General features: G+C 49.7%; 1 protein-coding gene across 2 annotated transcripts in view; it reads left to right on the plus strand.

Annotated features, from left to right (window-relative positions):
• ZBTB16 (zinc finger and BTB domain containing 16) overlaps positions 1-26,009 on the plus strand; it is a 187,135-nt gene that overhangs the window by 123,178 nt on the left and 37,948 nt on the right. For both annotated transcript variants that reach the window (XM_035008982.1, XM_035008983.1), the window contains exon 4: positions 832-918. In XM_035008982.1, coding sequence (XP_034864873.1) covers positions 832-918 — 87 coding nt within the window. The remainder of the gene's footprint in view (positions 1-831; positions 919-26,009) is intronic.

The raw sequence follows: 26,009 nt of genomic DNA on the forward strand, positions 1-26,009 counted from the left end.
GAGCCTTTGATCTGGAACGTACGGGGTGCTGTGGGAGCACAGGGAAGGGCTGCATCCTCCAGATGCGGGGACAGAAGTATGGCAGCTGGTGCGTAGGTGGTGCTCTCCAGTGGGGCTGGAGTGTCAGACATGGGAGGAGCAGAAGGATGCGCAGAGGCCTCTCAGTGGGCAAGAGCCTGACCCCTTCAGGGAACCCGACCGGCTGAGTGGGACTGGAGACCAGGCAGCAAGAGTGAGGGGTGAGAGACAAAACTGGAAAGATAGGCACGTCCAGAAGTGCTTTGTGAGTCTTGGTGAGGAGTTTGGATTTTATCCTGAAGACACAGGAGAGTCACTCAGGGATTTTAAGTGGTCAGGTGCAGGGGGTTGTTGGGGCAGATAGTCTAGTTTTGGACGTACTGAGTTAGGGGCTGTCCAAGTAGAGGTATGCCAGCAATTCCTACTTTCCCGTAAGGTACAACTTAAGCAACAGGGCACGTTTCCTCTTGTTGAATCTTTACTCCTCTCTGTGGAGGCGGCCCCCCAGAACCCTGCTGCCTCTTGGGGCATCTCATCGAGACCCCATCTCTGCTTGTGTTGGTTATTCTGATTCTGTTCCCTCTTTTCTCTGGGAGACCCCTGAATGGTGGCATCTGGAGCTCAGTTGGGTGGGTGGTCACAACCTGGAGGAGGGGCTGGGCTGGCTGCTGGGGCCAGCGGCTGTCCCTGACTCGGCATCTTCACCGGTATCCAGCCCCTCCCCCAGCATCCACCTACGCGATTTCGGCCCAGGACCCATTCCCCACAAACGGAATATCACTCTCACGTTGACTGCCTCCCCTTTCTTTTCAGCGGGTGCCAAAGCCTTTGTCTGTGACCAGTGTGGAGCCCAATTCTCGAAGGAGGATGCCCTGGAGACACACAGGCAGACCCATACCGGTGAGTTGACTGATGCCCATTCTCCAGGTCCTCCAGCGTGCCAGCTCACGCATGAGGTAGCTTGGCGGCAGCCTCTTTCAACAAACATGACATCTGGTCGTGTCCTGGGGATCTTGTGCCATGTTCAGCTACACTTGTGTGTGGGGCTGGCTGGCAGGAACGTCCACGTGTGACCTTGCCCCATAGCAAAGGCTGCCCTGGATGAGGTCTCACAGGCCCCCAGAGTCCCGTCTTCACAGAGCCCTCTAGCATGCTCTTGTTGAGGTCTTAGAAGGCCTGCGATGTTATCTAGCATCCCCTTGCCTTGGTGAACGGTCAGGAAACCTCTCGTACTCTATCTGAATACCTCTGAAACCCTCAGTGGCCACAGCGGGCTGGTCTTCCCGCTGTGAGTCAAGTCATGATATAAAAGAAAGCAGTGTCTACAAAAGGATGCGTGTGAACCATTCAGCTGGCAATGAGGTCACCGTATTTGGTGTTAGAGGCCTGGTTGCTCGGCCTCAGTCCCATCACACCATTAGTCATCTTTAGTGTAGCCCAGGGCCGTACCCCATGTCACCGGGGGAATCTTTCAGTAACTTTGTAAGGTCGGAGGCACCTCCCGTGTCATAGACGAGGGCCCTCCAAGGAGGGTCAAGTGACTTGCCCAAGTTAACAGGGAGGCCCGGAGTGTTGCAGCTTGGATGGCCTGGGTCTCACCCTGGCTCTGCCCTGCCTGCCCGCGAGACCAGGAATTCATCCTTGATACTCTCTTACTTGGGGTCACTTCCTCCGTTAGCAAAGCGGAGTCATGATCGTACCTACCTCCGTAGCGTCGCGTTGTCACGGGGATGTATTAAGATACTTTATTTGAAGTGCTCTGCAGAGTGTTTGGCCCATAGTGAGCATTTCGTACATAGGAGTAGATGCATTTAAAATATTTATGGACTTCCCACAATGTGCCTGGCATGCTTGTTGCATTTAGGGTATGGTAACATACGAGACAGATGGCATTCCGGCCCCTCGTGGAACTGAGATTCTAATGGGGAGACATTATAGGCAAGTAAGTGTGTAATATAAGGTCAGGTAATACTACGTGCTAGTGGGGAAATGAAGCAGGATAAGGGGAAGAGAGTGATAAGGAGAAAAGTGATATATTTTTTTTTCTTAAAGATTTTATTTATTTATTTGAGACAGAGAGAATGAGAGACAGAGAGCATGAGAGGGAGGAGGGTCAGAGGGAGAAGCAGACTCCCCGCTGAGCAGGGAGCCCGATGCGGGACTCGATCCAGGGACTCCGGGACCATGACCTGAGCCGCAGGCAGTCGCTTAACCAACTGAGCCACCCAGGCGCCCGGAGAAAAGTGATATTTTAGATTAAATAGCTGGGCCTCTCTGAGAAGGACATGAGGGAGTGAGCCTCTCAGAGGGAACAAGCATTTGCAGAAGCCCGGAGGCTAGGCTAAACTTGACTGGCTCAGGGAACAGCATGAGGAGCCTTGTGGCAGGGCAGGGAGAAAGGGCAGGGAGTGAGTGCAGGGAGTGGTGGCAGATGAGGTAAAAAATCAGGTGAGTCTCTCAACCCTAGTAAGGAATTTGGATTTTATTCTCCGTGTGCTGAAAGTCCATTGGAGGGGGATAAAATATTTGCAGATCGTATCCCTGATAAGAGACTTAACAGTTAGAAAAGATAAAGAACTCTTACAACTCAATTATAAAAATACAAATAACCAAAATAAAAAATGGGTAAAAGATCTGCACAGACATTTCTCCAAAAATAGACAAGTAGTCAGCGCATGAAAAGATGCTCGACACCACTGGGCCATCATAAGGGAAATACAAATCAAAATGACAAGTTGTTTTTAATACCCATCAGGATGTGGCTATAATACAAAACACGGGCAAGAAGAAGTGTTGGCGAGGACGTGGAGAAATCGGAACCCTACACAGGGCTGGTGGGAATGCAAAATGGCGCAACCACTTTGGACAGCAGTCTGGCAGTTCCGCAAAGGGTTAAACATAGAGTTACCATATGCATAACAACCCTACTCCTACGTGTCTACCGAGAGAAATGAAAACATACGTTCTCACAAAAACTTGCACATGAATTTTTATAGCAGCATTATTCATAATAGCCAGAGGTAGAGATGACCCAGTGTCCGCCCACTGATGGTTGGATAAACAAAATGTCATTTATGCGCAGGATGGAATATTATTCGGCTATAGAAAGGGGTGGAGGAGTGATATACTGTACAATGTAGATGAATCTTAAAAACATCATGCTCAGTGAAAGGAGCCAATCACAAAAGGTCACATGTTGTATGATTCCATTTATAGGAAACATCAAGAATGGGCAAATCTATAGATGGAAAGTGAATTAGTAGGTTCCAGAGGCTGGGGGAATTAAAGGGAAATTTGGGAGTGACTCGGGGGGAGGTGATGAAAATGTTCTAAAACTGATGGTTGCACAACTCTTGAGTATATTAAAAACTATTGAACTGTACAGTTTAAATGCATGAATTACATGTTATATGGCATATGAATGATAGTAATGTATGTACACACACACACATCCCACCCACACGCACGTGCACAAACACGTATAGAGAGAAGGAGATAATAGTCCATTGGAGGGTTTTGAATGGGAGAATGACATGACTTGATTTATGTGTGTAACAGCTCACTCTGGCTCCTTGGGAATTGACCACGGGGAGTGTGTCACTTAGTAATTACTGTGGAATGAACCACTCCACCAGCAGATTAAAGCCACCGAGGGTTATTACCCCTGACAGTCCTGTGGGTTGACTGGGCTCAGTTGGCTGGTTTTCACTTGGGGTCTCTCATGAGATTGCAGTCAAGCTGTATGTGGGTCCGGAGGTCGTCTGCAGACCCAGCGGGGCTGGACATTGAGGATAGCTTCCTCACTCTCCGTGCTCTGCCACTCGGCCTCCCTCCGCGGTAGAGTGGCCTGAATTTCTTCCGGGACAGCTCAGGGTCCCAAGAGTTTGGAAGCGGAAGCTGCCAGCTCTCTTCTGAGCTAGGCTGGAAATCTATGGCATCGTTTCCGCCATGTTTTATTGGTCAGAGCAGCCACAGCTGAGCCCCAGATTCAGGGGGTGGAAGGCTAGACTCCCCTTCTCAAGGGGTCGTGACAGACAAATACGGAGTGGTATATGGTGGTCGCCTTGGAGACTGGCTGCCAGGCTACTACAGGGGGTAGCGTGGAAGAAGGAAGACCAGTCAGTTGTCGCGGCCGCCACCACCATTAGGTCAGCGGTATTTCCGTGTCCTGTGACCTCCCACGATCTGCCTTTCCCAGGTGGAAAACGTGGTATCAGGGGCCTTGCTCTGGACAGCTAGAGGAGCGCTTTTTGGTGAGCGTCTCCCTGGCTTGGTTACAGAGAAGGTGACTTGGCCAAGTGATTTTGCCCAGGGTTCCAGAGCTAGTTATCTTAAAAGCCAGGGCCGGACCCGGGTGTCCCGGTCCCAGCCAGTTTCTTATTGCCAGACCACACGTGACAGAGAATCCCACTCTGAGAATTCTGCTCTGGGGCCTGTGGAGCCTGAGCAGTGAGCCGCTTGAGCTGTGCATGCGGATTAAATCTGCAGCAGGAGGAAGCAAGCCACCTCCCAGCCAGGATCAGAGGCGGAGGCTGAGTCCCTGAGGGGTGAGCAGGAGGGGAGGCTGTTTTCGAACAGATCCGGTGCACTTAGTGAGCACCTTCTGTGTGCCTGACACCCCCCACCCCCGGGGCTGGGGGGGGAATACAGCAGTGATCAATGCAGACATGGTCTCTATTTATTTTTTTTTCAAACAACTTTATTGAAATAGAATTCACATACCATACAGTTCACCTGTTAAAAGTACACAATTTGATGATTTTTGGGATATTACACTCTTTTTTAAGCATACATACAATTCATGGGCATAAATGACATTTCTGCCTGTTTTTAGAATCTGGGTTGATGCAGCTTTGAAAGTTGGGAGCCGTCTTAGGACCAATGCTTTTCTAGGATTTATTAAGTCAGTGAGAATTTGAAAGTGGCCGACTCCTTCCAGAAAAGTCTATTTGACTAGTGGTTGGAAAGAACCTGGAGTTTGAGTCCAAAGCCTGAGATGGGGCTCTAATTCCACACTCTGGTAGGATGATGGCCTTGACTTGTTATTCATCTTTTCTGCCCTGGAGGTCACCTCACCTGCAAAAGAAATACAGTGCGTCCTTCCTATGGCAGAGGTGGACCCAGCCCATCCTGCCTCCCTTTAGCTTTATCTCCAGGTTGAGTCAATGGAGCTCTTGAAAGGGGCAAGAAATGGAGAAAATGAATCCAAATTAGGAGTGAGAGGTGAAGGGGGATGCTTTAGGAAGGGCTCCCTCCCCACCTGGGCATGAGCTGTGGGCACGCTCCCCCAGTGGTCACGGGCACTGGGCCACTCCTAGTGCAGGCAGGCTTGGCTGGGTGAAGGACAGATGCACAGCAGGGTTATCCTTTGTCAGTGGCTCTTCCTGACACATGGCAGAGCTCCTTTAGAGCACCGTTGCCTGCAGAACCCAGGTAGTTTCCCAGACTCGTCTAATTATCAAAGAAAGGACACAACTGGACATCCATTTGCCATCTCTGTTCTAGGAAAGGGGGCCCATGAAGCAGGGAGTGGCCAACTAACAAGGAATGCGGACATTGACGCTGAAGTTACTGGGCTGGGAAGAGACAGGTGGGGCGCCAGGTACAGTTGGAGAGCCAACAAGAGAGCAGAGAGCGCTCTGAAGAAGAAAAGGAGCCGAAACCCTGGGGAGAGGGAAAGTCATGGTCATGCTGCTCTTTATTTCTGATACCTTACTGGGTAAAACACATTTCTCTCTTATACCCATTTAATAGATGAGGAAACGGAGGCCTAGAAGCCACCCACTAGGAAGTGGAGAGCTGGCGCTTGACCCAACTCCAACTTCAGCACTTCCCGCTGCCCCCCACCTGCCTCCAGAGTGACTTACTGTGGTCCACAGGTGTGTGGCTGAAGACTGGGGAGAACTTGTTCAGAGATCATCTTGCTCAGGACCCTGTCTGGGCAGGGTTCTTTTAAATCCCTGTGACCCATTTAACTAAGAATCCTCAACACCCTAACACCTGCATCCCCCTCCCGGGACAGGATATAACTTGCCTGAAACGAATTGAGTCTGGGAGTTCCATTCCCAAAGCCGCCATGTTGGGGACTAACGGAGCTAACCTGCAGCATTGCATCAGATGGGTGATCATGGTGTCTTCTAGGGGTTTTGAAACCAAAAAATGAATCTTGTAGAAAGTATTTCTCACGCCATTTTAGCCAAACGAATGGCATCTTCACGTTTCCCCCTTTGGACCCCGCTTAACCTGGATTTCTGTCGTGGGGTGTGTGTGACTTCTCCTACGCCCCTTCCCCCAAGATCTTGGTGGCCTCCGGCTGGTGCTCTGGGAGGCCATGCTTGTGGTTGGCCTGGGCTCGGGCTTTGTTGTCATATTTCAGCTTTCTGTTTGGGTACAGCGAAGACTTTGAGGAGATAAACAGAGATCACTTTACACCTTTTATATTATGACAAATACATATTGCAAAACCGGGCTGCTTCCAAACTGTTGGGTTGCAGAGCAGCGAGGAATTAACAGCTACGTAGCTCCCTGAGATGCTTGTACTTCATTGACACATCAGATTTTTTTTAACCGTTCAGTAAAATAAAAAGTGAGAAAACATGCATACACACACACGTACATACATGCACACCCAGCGTACCGTGTGGGTTCTATGTCGGGCATGTCTTAAATTAGTAAGTAGTTCTTTAAGTCCAGATAATCTGATAAATACCATTAATGGCTTAATTTATACTCCTGGTTTGAAATTTGACACATGGACACTATCTTGGCTCAGGAAACACAAGTGGTTTTGTGCCAGAGGTTTTAATGACCGATCAGTAATATAAATTGCTGCATCACTGAACAGAAATAGCTTCTCCGTGTCATTTGATCTGGAAACTTCTCCGGCCAGGCAGCAGTTAATAAATTTAAAAATAATTACCCTCTTTATTCAAAGTCAAACTAATTAGGAGTGGGTTTTAGAAATCATAATGTTGTTCAAGCCACTGTACATCCCCGTTTGGGACCTGAACAGGCCTGGGGGCAACAGCCGGGATCGGGTGGCGTTAATTAGAGGGCAGGGGAGCTACCTTGGCTCTGAGCTGAAGGCGAGGGGGACAAGACGGTCTTGAGCGTGCCCTGTGCGGGAAGGAAGAGGTCTCGGTGAGGGGCCTTCGGGGGGACCTGTAGGAACTTTCAGCCTTTTCATTCATATATAGGGACATCCGAGCAGCCACCTGCCTGTTCCATGAACATGGGGAAGGCAGAGCCAGCACGGGTCTGTGTGGGTCAGGCCAGAGAGATTGTGAGAGCCCAAGGAGCAGGAAGGGGGTCTGAGTGCATGGCTGCTTGGGGAGGACAGACTTGCCCAAAGACAGTGGAGGGGGAAGGAGGCTCTCTAGAGGGCTTTACCCACTGGGCAAGTTTGGGCCCTGAGAAGGTGGCTTAGGTTTGCCTTAGAGGCTTCCGGAAAGGTGCCCCTTCAGGGCCTGAAGTCAGAGTGTGAAGTTCGGGGTGTTCTGTCCATAGTGCCCCCCAGAACTTGGGATCTCGTGTCAGACCGTCTAGATTCCAATCCTAGTTTTGTGATCTTGGGCATGTTGCTTAGCTTCTGTAAGCTTCGGTTTCCTCCTGCATAACATCAGGGTAAGGATGGTATCTATCGTATAAGGGGTATTGTGAGGATTTAGTTTGATAATCTGTGTAAAGCGCTCAGCCTAGGCCTTGCATAGGTATTTCACCCTCCAGGAGCACCAGGAGCATGCCGGGCCATGTTTTAGAGGAGGCCTCATTGGTTGGTACCATCAAAGGCTCAAGAATCTTGAGTCTCCTGCTGGTATCCTGGCCCATGTCTGCGACCATCAGGAGCCTGGGAATTCTGGGTCCCTGCCTTCTTCAAGTATGACTTTCTGTGTCTGTCATCCTACCTGAGGCCCTCCTAGTACCTTGGTGAGGAAAAGAGGTAGACACATATGGCTAAAGCCATTGCCAGGCTTAAGGGTCTTCTTGGAGGCCTAGGACACTAGGTTGAACTAGATCTCTAGACTTGACCTGAAGACATTCATCTCTCCCCTCCAGCCCCCCACCTGCCCACCAGGTTAGTGAGTTAGACTATGCAGTTGCTTGGTCCCATCATCCCTTCATTCACTTATTCCATAAGTTTTCAAGTGCCTACTATGTGGAAGGGCTTTGGGGACCCAATATATGATGGTGAACACAATCTGGTCCCTGCTTTCCTGAAGATGACAGTATTGTGAAGTCAATGAACCAAGTGGGTCTACTTGCCTTGGGTACAGATAATACAATAGCTGTACTATATTGGATACTTTGGAGTTCTAATTTTATTTAAGTCTTGGCTACAGTCCTAACACAGACACAGTTTTCCTCCCTGTTCTTTGCTAGAGAAAACTTAGACCCAGAAAGGTTAAGGAAGGCCAGCATGGGGTATAGCCAGCTTGGACGCCTGGCCTTCTGCACCCCAGAGCCCATGTTTTAACGCTGTCTTCCCTCCCCAGTAGGGACCTTGAACCTCATGTGTAGACCAGGCGTCTACTCTGCCTGTCCAAAAGCCTGTGAAGTCAGGGGTCAGAAGCCCATATTTGAAAAAGGGGGTCAGTTGAGAACAAACAAGCCAAACTAGAATTAGAACCCATGAGTCCTTACTTCCACTCCAAGCTCGACTCTGACTACAGAATAAGGGCTTTCTTTTCCTGGCCTAGAAAAAGTTGCTTCGATTCCACATTCCTGTGTCCCAGAAGCAGCCACTTAGGCCCATGTAAATGTTGACATGCTGGTTCCCCTTCCCTTGGTGTTGGCTGCAAGAGGGTCGGTCCCATGGTCCAGGAGCAGCTGACACACCTGGTGGCCAAGGGCAGCCATGCTGTGGGATCTGCCGTCTGGGGAAAGCCGAGGGCGGGCGCTGGAGAGAGCCCTGCCCCAGAGTGTTCTTCTTTGCAGTGGGAAGGAGGCTAGGAGGCATCTTGCTGGAGCTCTGGAAGGAAGAAGCAGTGAGGACACACACACATGCACGCACATGCACGCACATGCTCTGCAGCGGGGTGACCGTCCTCTCCCTTGTGAAGGTGCAGAAGGTGCAGTAATGCTCCCCCACCCTGGTGTTGCAAGCTCCCTGCTTCCGCTGGCCCCTCTCTCATCCCTGCTTAATGATGCTTGGGGGAAGCTGCAGAGGCCGTTTCTGGCTCTGAACTTGAGAACAGAAAGCGAAGTCCTTACTTGGAGTACATCCTGCGGCGGGTGAGCATGGAAGGGGCGGCAGGAGGTGCGGGGGGTGTGGGGGGAGGATTTAAAAGGGGAGCAGCCACACTCCATCCCTCAGGATGGCTGCCCGCCTTGCCCCTCTCCTGCCCCAGATCTGGCACAAGGGTGGTGCTGGGCCCCGAAAACCAGCAACTGTTCTACCTCTTCCTCCCGGGGGCAGCTACCAGGTGCCGGCCCCAGAGGAGGAGGGGGCGGAGGGCGAAGGGCCAGACAACGACAAACAACTTAATCTACCTAAAACTTGCCGGGGACAGAAAGGCAGAGCGAGCCTCAAACCCCTGCCCACGCCGGAGGGCACGGGGGAGGACAGGTCATTGGAGGAACACATGGATTCTGTGCAAGTTGGCGTGACCTCCCCATTGAACACATAATAGCGTTTGACTTTTATAAACATCAGGGGTGATTGGGATAGCATTTCACGCGGTGTGCCAAGGAATTGAACATGAGAAAGCCCGAGCTTGGGAACGGCCAGGGAACGTCATGGGCACTTTGGGAGGGAGAGTCATATGCTGCTGTTTGTCCAGTCAGTGCATCAGCGTAGACTTACTCTTGACCTCATTTCATGCTGTTACTATAAAGGCATGTTTGATGCCTAATATAGAGTTTTATTTTCCAAGCACTAGGCTCTCGGCTTTGTTGGAGCTGCTCGCTGTGGAGTAGGGAAGGACAACTCAGCTGTCACCTGCTGGCCCAGACAAGACATCCTTTACCCTAGTAGCTCTTGGACCCCCCTGGCCACCTTCTGGAGGGCCCCCCAATGCTTTTTTTTTTAAATTAAGAAACTATTTTTTAGGGCAATTTTAGGTTTACAGCAAAATCGAGTGGGAAGTATAGAGAGTTCTCATGATACTCCCTGCCCCCACATACGCACGGCCTTCCCCAGTGTCAACGTTCCCCGCCAGAGTGAGACCTTTGCTGTTACCTATGATCCTACACTGACACACCGTAAGCACCCAGAGTCTACAGTTTGCATTATGGTTCACTCTAGGTGTCGTGTGTCCTGTGGGTTTGGACAGATGTATAATGACCTGTACCTACCAGAGTTGCATCATACAGAATAATGTCACTGCCCTAAAAAGCCTCCATGCTCTGCCCGTTCATCACTGCAATACCTTTTATGTGAAGCATTGCTGCTTTGAATGGTGCTTTTAAGGGGATGGGTGGTGCTTGGCTGTCTTTAGGGATGGAAAAGGAAAGTTCACCCAAGGCCAATCTGGGTTGGAAAAGGTTGAAGCTTATTTACTCAGTAGACCTCTTGAGCATCTGCTTTATGCCAGACATTGATGCTGGGCCCTGGGACAGGGACACAGCAGTGAGTGAGACTCCTAGGGTCCTTGCCTTCGCCAGCCTCCCGTCGTCATGGGAATGATGGTGGCCATTGTTGTGTTGGGGGTAGCATGGTGTATGGAAGCGACAATGAGTTACGAGAGGAGAACTGAGTTCTTATCTGGGCTCTGTCACAGGCTTGCTTTGTGACATGGAACGAATTGCTTTGTTTCTCTTCCTCTCTCAGATACTGGGTGTGCGACTTGGGCAAGAAAAATTGCTGTTCTGGGGGTTCTGTGGTTCTAAGCACAGCCTGATTCTGATCTCGTACTGATAGTCTACGTTTTTCTCCACCTTAATTTTCATCTTTGTAAACTATGATTAAATAATATATGGTTGTCGTAAGGACTGGGTAAAATACTCCCTGTAAGGGACTTAGTTAGCCCAGTGCCTGGGATGGAGAGCACGCCCTCAGTGATGGCTTCTCGCTGTGGCTGTTTTTAGATGTCTACAGGTTCTGTCCCTCACCAGAAGATACGTGTATCTTTCACTTTATTTAGAAGCTTATTCGATAAAAATTTAAGTGAATGCTGTGTCTGAAGAAGGGATTAAAGATGAAGCTCTTTTGCCTCTTAAAAATTATCCCAGAAATTTGAGGGGAACGGTAGAACTTGGAGTTTGAGGACTGTGGCTCAGAGCGGGCCCCCCCCGCCCCCCCAGCAGCCCATCCAGGCAGGGGTTTAAATAGTACATCCTGTTCAGTAGAAGGGCTGGGATTCGAGTCAGGGGGCCCCGGTGGTGAGTCTGATGGGCTTCTGGGACCCCCGTCGTTCTGCCGTTCAGAGCTGCTCCTTCTCTCTAATGTCCTCACGCAAGGCGTGATGATCAGCCTCAGCTCCCCCACTCGGACCCCGGGTCCCCTCCCCTCTCTGCCTTCCCGTTCTTCATCCCACGTGTTTCTCCTTTATCCCTCTGACCCTGCTTCCAGCTCGCACCCTTTCCCCTCTGCTCTCCTGTCTCCCTCAAGACACCACCGCCGCCCGATGACAGAAAGGAGTTAATAAAAACCAATGTGTAACTGAAACTTGAAAAGCCATAAATCGCCTTGTTTTTTCTAGGATGTTGGTAGCATTTTGATTTAATAGTTGGACAAACACAAGGGCCTATTTTATTCAGAGTTTACAGGCCTCAAGGCTGTTATTCCTCCAAATTTAATAGCATTGAAATTGCAGGGTTTGCTATAATTTGCCTATCGCTTTCTGCTCCACCATTGATGTTTATTGTCAGCGGGATGGAATCTCAATCCGACTCACTTAGATAACATGTCTGTTAAACATTTAGATAATTGTACCATCATTAACTTGTCACATTATTTTAGAGATTCAAAACAGAGGCAGGGTAAGTAGAGGTACTGGAGGTGGGGAGGAGGAGAAGGAGGAGGAGGAAGGGAAAAGCTCCCTTGAGTTCAACGACCAGGAGATGGGAGTTGATTTTATACCCTTGACATTTCAGTGGAGGTGTCTAAGTTAAGGAGGCATGTCCTGCAGAGCGATGCAGAGGGTCGCTCCCTGACGAGGTGGCGTGCCTCTCTCCCAGGTGGGCCAACCCCTGGGACAGCGCGGTAGAGGCTAAGAAATGCACAGCATTCGTTCCCGGCCCCAGCTTTGGCCTTCGTGTACCAAAGATCAATTTTTTAGCCTCCCTTAGGGATGCTGATTACATTATATGTAATTACAAAGCAATGAGAACAACCTAAATGTCCAAAGGTAAGGAATCTGTTAATTATAGTACCTGACGTGGAAAGATGTCCGTGATGTTTTGCGTGATAGAAGCTGGTTAGAGAAAACAGGTCGTATAGTGTGGTGTCATTTACTCCAAAACACCAAAGCCATCCTGGAAGATTCTAGAAGGCTCTCTATTAACAGTGAGTATCTTTAGAGAACGGGATTACAGAGCAAAGGTGGTTTTACTTTCTGTTTTATCTATTTCTGAATAATAATAATTATTTATTGGCATGTCTCATTTATAAAAATGTAAAATTGAAGGTCACATTGTAAGTAAGAAAAATAGCACTTTTAAGAAGGAGGACTTTTTTTTTCTTTTTTTCTTTTTAGAGAGGGAGAGAGAAAGCAGTGGGGGAGGGGCAGAGGGAGAGGGAGAGACAGAGTCCCAAGCAGACTCCCCGCTGAGCATGGAGCCTGACTCGGGCCTTGATCCCAGGACCCTGAGGTCATGACCAGAGCTGAAACCAAGTGTCAGATGCTTAACCAGTGGAGCCACCCAGGCGTCCCAAGAAGGAGGACTTCCTAAAAGAAAAGGCTACACGTTTAAGTAAGTGGATTTTAAGAGAGATCCAGGACCTAAGTGTCTCAGCTACATGGACAGGAGCCTCAGTTTCCCATCTTAGGTCACAACTGCTGTCCCTGTTCACCAAGGGCCTTGATGGGGGAAGCACGTAGCAAGACAGATTTCCGTTACACTTAAGTGAGAACTGAAGTCATATCTGGAAGGGTGCCTGAGGACGAGATAAATGGGAGATTCTGGGAGCAGCGAAATGTCAACAGTAGTGGGGCATGAGCTTGGCATCTACAGCCGCCCCCCAGAAAGTCTGCGGTGCATGCACCCTGGTCCCTCAGGGGGGACTGTGGTTCTGGCTGGCTGGCTTTGGAGCTCATGTGATGTCCCACAGCCCCAGGGCCTGCTCTGTGACTTGGGCAGGAGAACTCACTATTGCCTTTCCCAGTTTGTGCACTCCCAGTGACACGACGGAATAGGGGGAAAACGTGCAAGTCAGCAAACAAGGGTTAATGTTTTCCTGATCGTACTGTAAATAATGCAGATATCTGGGGGTGGGAGGGACAAACAACGTAAATATTTTATAGACTGTAGGCTAAAAATATATATATTTAGAAAAGCAGCTTAAATATTTCATATGCTGCCGCACAGATTTCTTTCGAGGGGAGGAGAAGTGGGCTGGGGAGGCGGTGGGGAAGGAGGGGACCATGGTTGCCCACGGTGGGGACACAGAGGACTTACAGTCAAAGCATGCGTGTGAGGCTGGGCAGCCACTGGACTGGGCAGCTGGTGGATCCTGGGAACGCAAGGAGATGGGAACCTCAGATTTTTTTAAACCATCCTTTAAATATCCTGTACTCTCTGTCTTTTCTTTCTCTTCTCTTCTCTTTTAATGTGGGAGAGAGACAAATGACAACCTCATAACATGACTTTATTTTTATTTTTTTATTTTTTATTTTATTTTTTATTTTATTTTTTAAAGATTTTATTTATTTATTTGACAGAGAGAGACACAGCGAGAGAGGGAACACAAGCAGGGGGAGTGGGAGAGGGAGAAGCAGCCTCCCCGTAGAGCAGGGAGCCCGATGCGGGACTCGATCCCAGGACCCCGGGACCATGACCCGAGCTGAAAGCAGTCGCTTAACCAACTGAGCCACCCAGGCGCCCGACTTTATTTTTATTTTTATTTTTTTTAAAGATTTTATTTATTTATTTGACAGCGAGAGAGGGAACACAAGCAGGGGGAGTGGGAGAGGGAGAAGCAGGGGAACCCGATGCGGGGCTCAATCCCAGGACTCTGGGATCACGACCTGAGCCGAAGGCAGATGCTTAACGACTGAGCCACCCAGGTGCCTCGTGACTTTATTTTTAAAAAGCCACTTCCAACCCAAGAGAATTGAAAACATATATCCAGCATAACACCTTTCAGTTCCATCCACATCGTTGCAAGTGGCAAGATCTTATGCTGAGCGAAATAAGTCAACCAGAGAAAGACATGTATCATATGACCTCACTGATATGAGGAATTCTTAATCTCAGGAAACAAACTGAGGGTTGCTGGAGTGGTGGGGGGTGGGAGGGATGGGGTGGCTGGGTGATAGACATTGGGGAGGGTATGTGCTATGGGGAACGCTGTGAATTGTGCAAGACTGTTGAATCACAGACCTGTACCTCTGAAACAAATAATGCAATATATGTTACAAAAAAAAAAAAAAAGAAGAAGGTAGCGGGAGGGTAAGAATGAAGGGGGGGAAATCGGAGGGGGAGACGAACCATGAGAGACGATGGACTCTGAGAAACAAACTGAGGGTTCTAGTGGGGAGGGGGGTGGGAGGATGGGTTAGCCTGGTGATGGGTATTAAAGAGGGCACGTTCTGCATGGAGCACTGGGTGTTATACACAAATAATGAATCATGAACACTACCATCAAAAACTAATGATGTAATGTATGGTGATTAACATAACAATAAAAAATTAAAAAAAAAAAGAAAACATATGCACACAAAGATTCAGACATGAGGGTTCCCAGCAGCATGACTCGCAGTAGCCAAAAACTAGAGATGACCCAGGCCCGTCCTGCCACTGACGAGCAGAGGGCCGTGGAGTATTACTCAGCCATAAAAAGGAACTGAGTGCTGAGAACATGCTGTCCCATGCACGTGGGTGAATACCAGCGTGAAACAAGGCAGGAGGCGCGAAGGCTGCGTGGTGTGGGATTCCATTTGTGGGAAGTGTTCAGGGTAGGCAAGTCTTAGAGGCAGAGCAGACTGGTAGTTGCAGGAGAGTGGGGACTGCCATCCAGTGCATATGGAGTTTTCTTTTTAGGTGGGGGAAAATGGGAATTGAGGGCGTTGGAGATGGTTGTACAGCTTTGCGAGTCCATTCAAAACCATCGAATTGTGTATTTTAAAAGGCAGTACTCCTCTAGGGTTTGTGAATTCTGTGTTGGCTAAAACAAAAAGCACCTCTGGGTTGTGGTTGGTTTGTGCCACGCAGCCCGGTCCCCCTGCCTGCTGTGTCACAGGCCTTCCTCGACAGGTAGCAGGTTCATGCCAGAGGGCCCGTTCGGCCAGTCATGCCATTCACAGAAGTCACCGGGGGCTTCAGCCCTCCTGGGCTCAGAGGTGCCTCCATCTGCTCCCCACTCTGACGTTTTCAGAATTGGGAAATGGGAAAGGTAGGAGGAAAGAATCAGCTCCCCACCCTCCGTGGGAGAAAGGTGTGACTGACATCCTCCGTCAGGGAATGGGGAGTTGCCTTCTGGGTAGATCTCAAGAAGAAAAGCTGGTCCTTACCTTGCCAGGGAGGTGTCACTCTTGCCAAAGGCAGCGTGATCAGCATGGACCCAGGGAGCCCATTTTAAGAAAAGAATCCTACAAGTTATATGTGCTCAGTGTGGGGAAGTTAGACAATACACCATCTTTTTGTTCTAAACAAATGCGGAGCCATCGTAGGCAATGCATGCTGTTTTGTAATCTGTAATGTGCATGCCAACAGACCTGTGTCTTGATAATTATTTTAATGGTTTCCTAGTATTCTCCCCACACCCATTCATTTATTCTGTAAGCCCCGATGGGCCTTACTTGTGCAACGGGATTCGCCTTTTGCCTTCCATGCTTTGGTCGGGGGACTGGGCCCCCTATCTGGAGGACCTTCTGGGGACTGCAGGCAGAAGTGACTAACAGAGATGCAGCGCATTATCACCTCTTCCTTCTGTCAACAAGATAAACTGGGCTGGCCGGGCCCTTTTGCAGAAGCTGTTTACCAGGCAAGCTTGAGATGCTGGGAACATAGCCAGTCCTCACATTTGATCTTCGTAAAAGCGGTTTCCCTTTGGTTTTCTCCAGCCTTGCAAATGGCCACTCGCCCTGGGCAGGATCTGGGCAGGTAATTTACCTCCTCTACTAACTTAATGAATGGCCCCGCCCGGGGCCTGGGGAGACCAAGGAAAATAAAGGCATCGATTTATTTGCCAAGTTAAAACGCAGAGTTAAGTAGCAAGTTAAGCATCTCCGTATGTTAAGTGTCCCAGGGACAACTAGGGGCAAGATATCCTACAGGAGAAGGGCCCCCCAACAGGTATTAGGAAAAAGGCTTTTCTTTTGGAGTTTCCTTCCATGAACATTAGGAAAAGTTACTTAGCCGCGGGATTGCAGGTTTGGGTCAGACAAAATGTTCCCTGCCCCGACTAGGAGGAGATCCATTACAGATTGGAAATGACTTTGTCTCTAAGTGCCCATTGTCAGATGGGATACACATTTCCCTCAACCAAACAAATATAAAATGCTTCCAGCCTCAGCTCCGGATTTTCTATTACTGTTTCACAGGACTCCAGAGAGTTTTAAGATGGCAATTTGATTAAGCTTATGGGGAAGATCCCATCAGATAACATTCTTTTTCTGCAGGTAGAGATAATGTGTTCAAGTATTAAGTATGTTTTAAAGGTAATTATCTTTTCCATATTCATTTTAGTTACAGGAATTGAAAAGGGGGAGACTTTGCATGTGAAAGTTGCCCCCTGGGCCCTGGAGTCGCTCTGACTTCTCTGGGAAACACTCTTGAGGTTTTTGACAAACGAATGAACACCAAGTGTTTTTCTATTCCGAAATGCCTTGGGAACCCTGTCTCCAGAGAGGTGGTCCAGAAGGTGGGGTCTTGGCCGCGGCCCTTGTCAGGCTGCCTAGCCTGGATTCCCATTCTAGAATGCTTCTGGGCTCCCCATCTTCGGTTCCTGGATGCCAGGAGGAGGCCTGGCTTCTACTCAGAAAGAGGACTTGCCTCATCCAGCAGTGAGTCATGGTGCCACATCCCCCACCTTGCAGAAGCAGAGCCTGAGATTACCATTTCCATGTACTAGGCCCTGTGCTGGGATGTGTTCATGTCGGGAGAGCCTAATTTGAGGACTGGGATGCTAACCTTTGTCGACTCCCAGACTTCAGAACCTAGAGCAAGAAGCATTGTGGAGGATGGCCCTGAGCCTCAGAGAGGTTCAGTGATTTGCCTGGGATCACACAGCAAATTAGACACACTGTGGGCTATAGAACCCAGGAATCCTCGTCGGGGACCACTCTTCCTATCCCCCAGGGTACCAACAACTCTGTCGTGTCGAAAAAATAATACTCTTCCCCCTTTCCCGTATATCTCCCGGGCAGGAGATTCTGTCCCATGTGGCCCTCCTTGGCAGTCCGTTACTTAGGGTCTACACGGCGGGCTTCCAGGCCCTGTATGGGCCTGATGCTCTGGAGTTCCTCAGACCTCGTTCTGCCTACCTGCTGTACTATTTTAAACACTCTGAATTTTGGCAAAATAAAAAATCAGACCCAAACCCCGCCTTCAGAGAACTGACCATTGCTAGGGAGGAAAACAGACCTATCTAAAGAGATACTGACAGTGCACAAGGCCGTGGAACGTGATACGTGGTGTTTTATAGCGTCTTGCATTCCTTTGCTCGCCTGCAACCCTTGCTGCCCGGGAAACCCATCGTTCCTGCACACGGTGTTTCTCTGAGTCACATCTCCGCCCGATTGTCAGGGAACACTGGGTCAGATGGGGTGCCGCGTGTTGGTCTGGAGGTGACTGACTCTGGGAAAGGACCCCAGGTTGGTGGCGTGCAGTGCCCCATCGTCTCAGACGGAGGGGGCAGTGGAGGGGTGGGCGCCAAGTTGGAGGATCCAGGCCAGGTTCGTTGCCTGGCCTCGTACACTGTATCCTAGTTAGGGATGCTCTGGCATCTAAAATGCACACCCGATGTTGTCTCTCCCAGCGTACCCCTTGAAAGATCCTCACTGTCTTACCCCAGCTACACATGAAAATCATTTGGAGGAGCTTTTTAAAAAAATATACCAAGCAAGGGCTCTCACCGCAAATCCTCAAACATCCAGACATGGATGTTTCTTACAGGAGATTCACATGGAGAGTCAGGGTTGAGAACTTCTGGGTGGGGTAAGATCAGACTCCACTGCCTGGCATAGAAAGTGCCCCCCCCCCCCCGCCATTAAAGCCTCAGGCCTCACCTTCTGCCATCACCTACAGCGTGTTTGTCCTGAGCCACACTCTCCTGCTGTTTTTCTCCTCCGTGTATCTTCCCCGAACTCCCCCATGCTCATGTTCCTTGTCCGCACGGCATGTTTCTTGTCCGCACAGCATGTTTCTTCTCCTCTCCGTTGTGACGGATATTTGTGTCTCCCACCCCCCAAGTCGTGTGATGAAGCCTTCAGCTCCAGTGTGATGGTATTTGGAGGTGGGGCCTTTGGGCAGGTTTGGAAGAGGCCCTGAGGTGGAGCCCTCATGATGGGATTAGTGTCCTCCCGGGAAGAGGAAGAAGGCCTCTCGGAGAAGCCAGCCGTGCTGTCACCCTGATCTCAGACTTCCAGCCTCCAGAACTGTGAGAATGAATGTCTGTTGTTTAAGCCCCCGATTATGGTATTTCTTTATAGCAGCCTGAGCAGACTAAGACGGCACCCTCCTCTGTCCCACTATTGCCCCGACTAAGCAGGGGGAAGGGGTTTCCTCCTTTTGGTCTTCTGTACCATGGGCGTACCCCACTTGCAGTGCTTGGCCATGGGGCTACTCTATAAGCTAGAGGTGATGTCTGAACCGTTGTTGGGTCCATGGGCCTGTGTATTGTGCACTCCCGTAGTAAATATTTGCTAGGCGATGAACTGAAAGCAGTGACGGAGATTTCCTGGTTAGAAGTGGGAAAGGGGAATCTGTTCTTGTCTGAAGTCAGATTTTTTTACTCTTCATTTCCCAGCTATATGTCCTTCGAGAAGTCGCTCAACCATTGCAAGTCTCAGGTTCCTTGTCTGAAAAATTAGACCCCTATACTCGCTCTCTGTACCTCAGAGATGGATGTGAGGACCAGAATGATCTTTTGGAAGATGTTATTCATCTTTGAAGGCGTAAAGCACAATTTATATTTCAGGCTTTGCTATAATGGTGATCTCTCTCAATACCCTCGGGGGCTTTGGCTTCAGGGCCCCCTGAAGGGTGCCCCACGCTGTGCCTTCCACACCGCCTCCCATTCTGGTTCTTCCGCGCGCTTTTCTTCCCTTGGCTTCTTCCGCTTCCCCTGCCGTGCCCTCCCCTGCACACGCGGTGAGTGCTGTGTGAAGGCCAGTCGACTGCTATGACATATCTTGAATCACAGAGAAAATCATGAGGGACGCAGCCTGGTCCAGTCAGTAATTAAGGATTCCGTGTCACATGGTGGGCAGAAATTAGGAGGAGTGGTATCCTGGGATTTTTGACTGAATCTGATCTAAATGGGTCAGTGAAATAGACCCCACGTACGAGCCCTTCCAGATCCATAACCTCTAGTGTGGAGAAAGTTTCAGGAGGAAGAGACGCCCCGAACTCTCATCCCTTCCTGGTTCATCAGCTGTGATTTGAACACCAACCACAGGGGCATAGTGCCAACATCTAAAGATAGCATGCCTTGCCTGCCCCGCGGAAGCTTGCAAACCTGAGCAGGGCCGAGACAGAGGCGTGCCCTCGTCCTGTGCAAGAATGGCAGTGGACAGGGAAGGCTTGGAGGCAGGAAGAGAGCTCAGGCTGAATTTTCTTCTCACTCTCGTCTCTCCTGCTCTAGGGTAAACTTATTTTGTGGGGATGGCGAGTGATTTGCTCACATGCCTTGCAGCATAAACCTTTGTGTGCATGCATGTGTATGTGAGCTGTTGCTAATCCCCTTCCTTTCTTGGTCTCCTGTTTCTGAGGCTAGTGGTGTCTGGGATTTGCAGAGGGAGGAAGGATATAAAAGGGCAAGACAGGAGACCCCAGTGCCCGGATTCAGAGCCTCTGCACTCCGGAGACCCCCCCGAGGCCCCTCTCCCTGGACCCTTCAGCTCGAGAAAGCCATTGTGCTCTGTCCTGGCCTCTGACCCCGAGGCTCTGGGAAGCAGCAGGTTGGTGACTCTTGGACAATCATTTCTTACAAGGCGACTGCCTCCCTTGGGAGCTCCCCTCTCTGCCTTGGGGTGTGACTGTTCCCCCAACCAGGAAGGGGGGTGGTGAAGGAGGAGGGAAATTAGTTCTCCGTCAGAGTGGGAGGCAAGGAGGGGGCTCCTGGATTTCAGTCCCCGCCTCACCCCAGGTCCACGGTCGACTCCACAGTTCACTTCTCTCTCACCTGCCCCCTCAGAGGCACCCCCTCCCCCGGGGTGAGCTTCAGGAAAATGAATCCAGGAGCCCTGTTTCTGGCCGCCTGCCCTTTTGTTGTGGGTCTCCTGTTTGTTGGGGAGACCCCTGTGTCTTCAGGGCGGATGATACCTACATCTGTCCATCTCCTGCAAGCGCAGGAACAAAGAATATTCCTGGTCCTGGTGCTGCCACTTACTAGGAACAAGACTTTGGGCAAGTCACTTGCCCTTTTAGAAGTTAATTTTCCTCATTGGTAGAATGGGTTCAAAAAACCCCACATACCTAATGGGACTTCTGTGAAGTCGCGTGGAAGAAGACATTTGCAAGCACCTTGCGTTCCGTGAAGCAAATGTACGGCTTGGCAATTATGATTTCTCTTATAGCCAAGCCTGGCGTTTTATCTGTGTGATTCTTAGAGTTTGTGAGTGTGAGGCTCCCAAGCGTTTTCTCCTCCTTTCTCCTTTCTAGAGCATTTCAGGAAGCATTTTCAGAAGGGGGTGGAGTGGGACAGAGGGACTCTTAAAATCTGTAAGTGCCACTTTGCATTCCTTCCACCTCAGTCTCAGTAATAAATAACTAACCGTGCAGCCAGGAGCTGGGATGTTCTGTCCAAATGAACGGAAGAATGCGTCTCCAGCAGCCAGGCATCCCCATTCAGAGGGCTTGGACGGTACCATTTCTCCAGCAAGGAGGAAAAAAGCTCTCTTGCTAAGCTACAGAAAAATCTCCCTTGTGCTTTAATTCTGGAAGAAGCGGATTAGTGTGGCCATATTTAACCTTTGACCCTGACACAAAAGCATTATCAAAATTAGTTACCAAGAGGCTCTGTCTTCCTCCTCCCTGCCCCCATGTCCCTATTTGCAGGGGCTGGTTTATGATCTTGGTAAACTCCTTCGGAGTAAGAGCGGCCGTTCAGAAGAGCCTTGTTGCCCTAGAGACGCGGGGCCTGGAGCTTTGCCAGAGCGCGTGGGGTCCAAGGTGGGCCGAAGGGCAGGGGTGGGAGTCTGCACTGTCGTGGGGGTCAGAATTTGTGGGCTGGGTTTACACTTCTTCTTCCTCCGAAACCAGCCTGGTTCTTGGCCTCCTGGGAAATTTGACTCTAGTCAGGTGATATGTTGATATGCAGACCCACATCCATCAGAACTTTTCTTTAATACCTCCTTCCACCTGGCTGCTCTATGACCTAAAGATACCAGTTGATCTGAGGATTAATTTCCAGCTTCTTCCCCTTCTAGACAGAAATCCATGGACTCCGGGGACAGAGTGGGGCTAGATTCGGACCTGAGTCATTTCTCTGGGTTCAAGTCCTGTCCTCCTCACCATTTAGTCATTGTGGTCTTGGGCAAATTATTTGAACTTAGAGCGCCTCATCTGTAAAATGGGCATCGTAAATTTTAATAGAGTCCTTAGCTCCTAGAGTTCTTTCTGAGGATAGGAGAGGTGCTTAGGCTGGTGGATGGTCCTTACCAAGCGTTCAGCAACCATCAGCTACTGTGACCACGGTCATCGATGGCATCATTATTGATCCTTCATCACCTCGAGGGGTCCTGGTCGGCTCCCACCACCGCACCCCTCCCTAGTCCCCGGCACATGGGGGTTTAACAGGATCCCTGCCTCATTTCCTCCTCCTTCACCTCCCTAGCCTTCTTTGCAGTCAGGTTAGCAGCTCCTCTTGGATCAGGGTGTGTGTGTGGGGGGGTAGGGGGGAGGGTTGGCTTTACTTCATACCAGAAGTTTAGCTTGCCGTGGGGGCACAGGAGGGAGAAGGGCTTTATAAGCTCTCGATGAAAGCTGTGAAACAAGATGGTCAAGGATCTGGCTGGGCCTGGTTCAGGATTATGGCCAGCCCCTGGAATGCCGAGGGGGCCTCTTTTAAGAAGCCAGTGTCCATCTACAGTGTATCTCTCATAAACCCCAGCGCTGGGGTTGAGGGCAGGGGGACTCGCCCTCCTGGCATGTGATTGATTATCTGGTATTTATGCCATTGAGGACTTGTCAGCGGTTCGGGGTCAAAGGGTCATCTCATGTGTCTTGCGGCCCATCCACCTCCTTTTGTACAGTGTGGACCGGGTGAGCTGTGCACAAAACGGCTTTTTCTTTACCTTGGGAAAAGGGGGAGGGGGTGGGGGGGGGAGTGTCAATGAAATTTTTTTTTCAGCCTTTTCTGAATAGTGTCCTTTTAATTCTAAAGAACTTTTAATTAAAAGTAGCAGGAAAATTCATCTTGAGAAGGTTTAACTTACCTTAACAGATACTTTTGTGTCCCAAGAAGCTGGGAGTGACTCCACCCCCCCCCCCAAAAAAGAAGAAAGTAAGTAAGGGTTTTTGTTGAGTCTTCCCCCCTCCCCAGCATCTTCCAAGTCCCCTGGAGTGCCCCTGCACTCACCATCTAAGTGTGGCTCCTGCTTGGGAAGCAGGAAGGAGGGGGGTTGTCCCTTGGCTTTAACATAGCCAAGATATTGAGGAAAGGACCACAGTCCCTTGGGGCCAGCTTTCTCCTGGGCTAGATGAAGAAACCGAGTCCTGAGTCACACACCCAGTCCTTCCCCGAAGCTTAGAAGCCAGGCGAACTTCAACGTGATGCTCCTGTTGTTGTTTTCGAATCCTGAGACTGGGGAATGGCTCCTGGAGGGCCACCCGGCGCATCTCCCTGCCTTGGAGCAGGCGGTCTGTGCCTCCTGCTTTGCATGGAATTGTTCTGCGTCCCTTCCTCAACAGCTGCAGGGAAAGAGGCTTCCTGTCCTCTCTTGATAGAAAAGAGCAGCACTCTGCCCCCAAGTCCTTGTCACTCCGGCGGTCTTGATGTCCTTCTTCTGAACAGGTCACTCTGGTTCCTCCTGCTGGGGCTCAGGAGTGGCCCGAGGGGAGGATGTCCCTCTGTCCACCCACACACCAACAGGGGACTGTACAGAGACAGGCCGGGCCAGGGCCCCTCATTCTGTGTTCGGCCGCACCGTGGGCTCGCTGTGGCAGGGAATCCTTCACCCTCTAGAATCTCACCCAGGCCCCTCTCTTGGTGACGGCCCAGGATCCTCAAGGGAGGCCTTGCTGGGACCCTGCCCATGGCTGTCAGCTCATCGAGCCATGGTAGAAACCCGGGCAGACAGAGTCTTTGCCTAGAGTTAGTCATCTGTGGGAGTCATGGGAAACTCATGTTCCCCATATTCCTCGTTTTGTCCTCCTTGTCCCCCTCCACTTAAAAAAATGCAATACAAAGAATCGTCTTCCAAAGAATAGCTTTAGAAATCCTAATTCCTTTCTATTCCCTTCATTCCCATTCAAGTTAAATTAGTGAATGCTAATTTGGACTGATGGGGCACCACTGTGAGGAAGAGACTGAAAGTGGGGGGAAGATCTGATTCTTGTTCCCGAGAAGAGAACCCAGCCTGTACTGAGTTCTTAAGAATTTACTGAGTGCTGCGGACGGTGCTGGTCTTTCCTTCATCCTTATATCAGCCTTTTAAGGTGAACATTCTTGTTTCCAAGATGAGGAAGAAAAGGACAGCTTTCTCTGGGGTATATCGCTGATACCCATTACAGCTACTATTTCTCGAACATTCGCCTTATGCTCGGTAGGTATTGTTACTACCCAGATTGTTACTACTCTGATTTCACAGAGGACGACACAGGCACAGAGGAGTTAGGTAACTTGCCTGAGGTCACACAGCAGTGGTAAGTGGCTGCGTTGGATTTGTGCCACAAATGAGTGCCGAGTTCACAGTTAGCCTGCTTCACCAGTCTGCCTCTGTAGGTTTCGGAGTGGGGCTGGAGCTCAGAGCTTTCAGACGCCAGTGCTCATGTGGTGTTTTCCCACTATCCTAACGTAAATTTGCTGGGAGACAGTAGATCTAGACATATATAAATCAGAGACCAGCAAAAGGTCACTGTGTAATCAGATGCCAGCCTAGGTGGCGCATGGAGAGGAATTTAGAGGAGGAATATGTTAACAGGGACAGTGTTGAGTCTCGTCTGTGGAAGCCCATGGTAAGGGCACGGTGTCTAACTCTTCTCCCCGTCCCCAGGATATAACCCAGGGCCTGCTACACATTAGTGTCCCATACATGCTGGTTAAACCACCAGGAAAGATTTCATGGGGGAGGTGGGGTTAAACCAAATTTACCTTTTAGGACAATGATGTTGAGAATTTGCTTTTGTTGTGTGCTGACCCGGTGTGTAACTACTTGGTGAGGTGTATTATTTATGCTGTATTTAACCCTTTACGACAGCCCTGTGGCTACTGTCATGCCTAGGGTAAACCGAGGCCCAAGATAGGTGCTCCGTATCTTGCCCAAGAACTCAAAGCCTTTTTTTTTTTCCTTCCTGACCTCAAAATCCATTTCCTTTCCTAACACAGGCAGAAAGGTACTAGTGAAGGGGAGAAGACTGAGCTGAGTGGGGCCTGCTGGGAGGTGCTCTGTCTGCTCAGGGACCTGCAGTGCGAAGGGAAGGATGGTGTCCACTTTTTTTTTTCTGCTTGTGGTTGGGAGTTGCCTCTTTGATATAAGGATTTCTGGATCTATGAACTTCACTGTGTCCAGTTAATTGAATTTATAATTCAGCAGCAAAATGCTGAAAAGAATGGTCTTTTATGTCCCTTAATGAGTGCTATGAAAACAAGTGGTGACTCTAATTTTATGAATGATCCTTTATGACTTACCTGATAACTAGTAGTTGCTCAGCACAAGGGACTCATAACTCAGTGTGGACTTAAGCTGGGTGCCTTTGGTAAAAGGACCTGCTTTAAAGTTGTCATCTTGCTCTTGTTGAGTGGCCCTGCGATTTCCCTTTTGCAGTATCCCCTTCTGGTAGAGGACAAGGCATCCTGGGGGAATGTGAAGGGTCACCCAGCCCATCAGCTCAGGATGAGCAAGCGCTCGCATCTCTTGGAGTTGGCTCTTACCAAGAAGGGGGATTGAAAAACATGGCGGCTCATTCCAATCTCTCTCTGGGGGAGGATATCAGTTCCACCTAGGTGTTACCAGCTGTGCGGGAAGAGAATAGAAACAGAAAGATGCACAAGGGAGGTAAGAAAGAATTCCTTGTTATCTTTACCCTACAACAAGAGGAAGTGAGTTTAAAAAAAAAAAAAAAGGGCAGGAGGTTGAAGAGAAGCTTTAGATCAGATGCTGGTGAGAACTTCCTGAGTTGAAAAGATGTTCCTAAAAAAGACTGGGAAACTTCCATCTCTAGAGCTGCTTCTGTTGAGTGTGTGCACATATGTGTGCTTTTAGCTCTTTATTTATTTATTTTTGGTCATTCTTATATTATTTACAAGTTGAATGATTTTGTGATTACGAATCTTACTAGTAATAGATGCTGGCCATACACGTCAAGCATCATCCCTGAACGTGGTTTAAGAAAGGTTGGTTACTCCCATCTGGGAAGCCAGAGGCAGGGGGCTGGACTCCGTGGCCAGTCCCTGCCCGTGGCCCCAACCCAGAAATGGAACAGCCTTTGGCACAGGGAAGCCCTTGAATGGCACAGGCAGCCAGGATGGGTGTGACAGCGCATAGATGAGGGAAGGCCAAGATAAT

The sequence above is a fragment of the Mirounga leonina genome, unplaced genomic scaffold (genome assembly GCF_011800145.1).
Source record: "Mirounga leonina isolate KUSES-001 unplaced genomic scaffold, KU_Mleo_1.0 Mir_153, whole genome shotgun sequence".
Taxonomy (NCBI): domain Eukaryota; kingdom Metazoa; phylum Chordata; class Mammalia; order Carnivora; family Phocidae; genus Mirounga; species Mirounga leonina.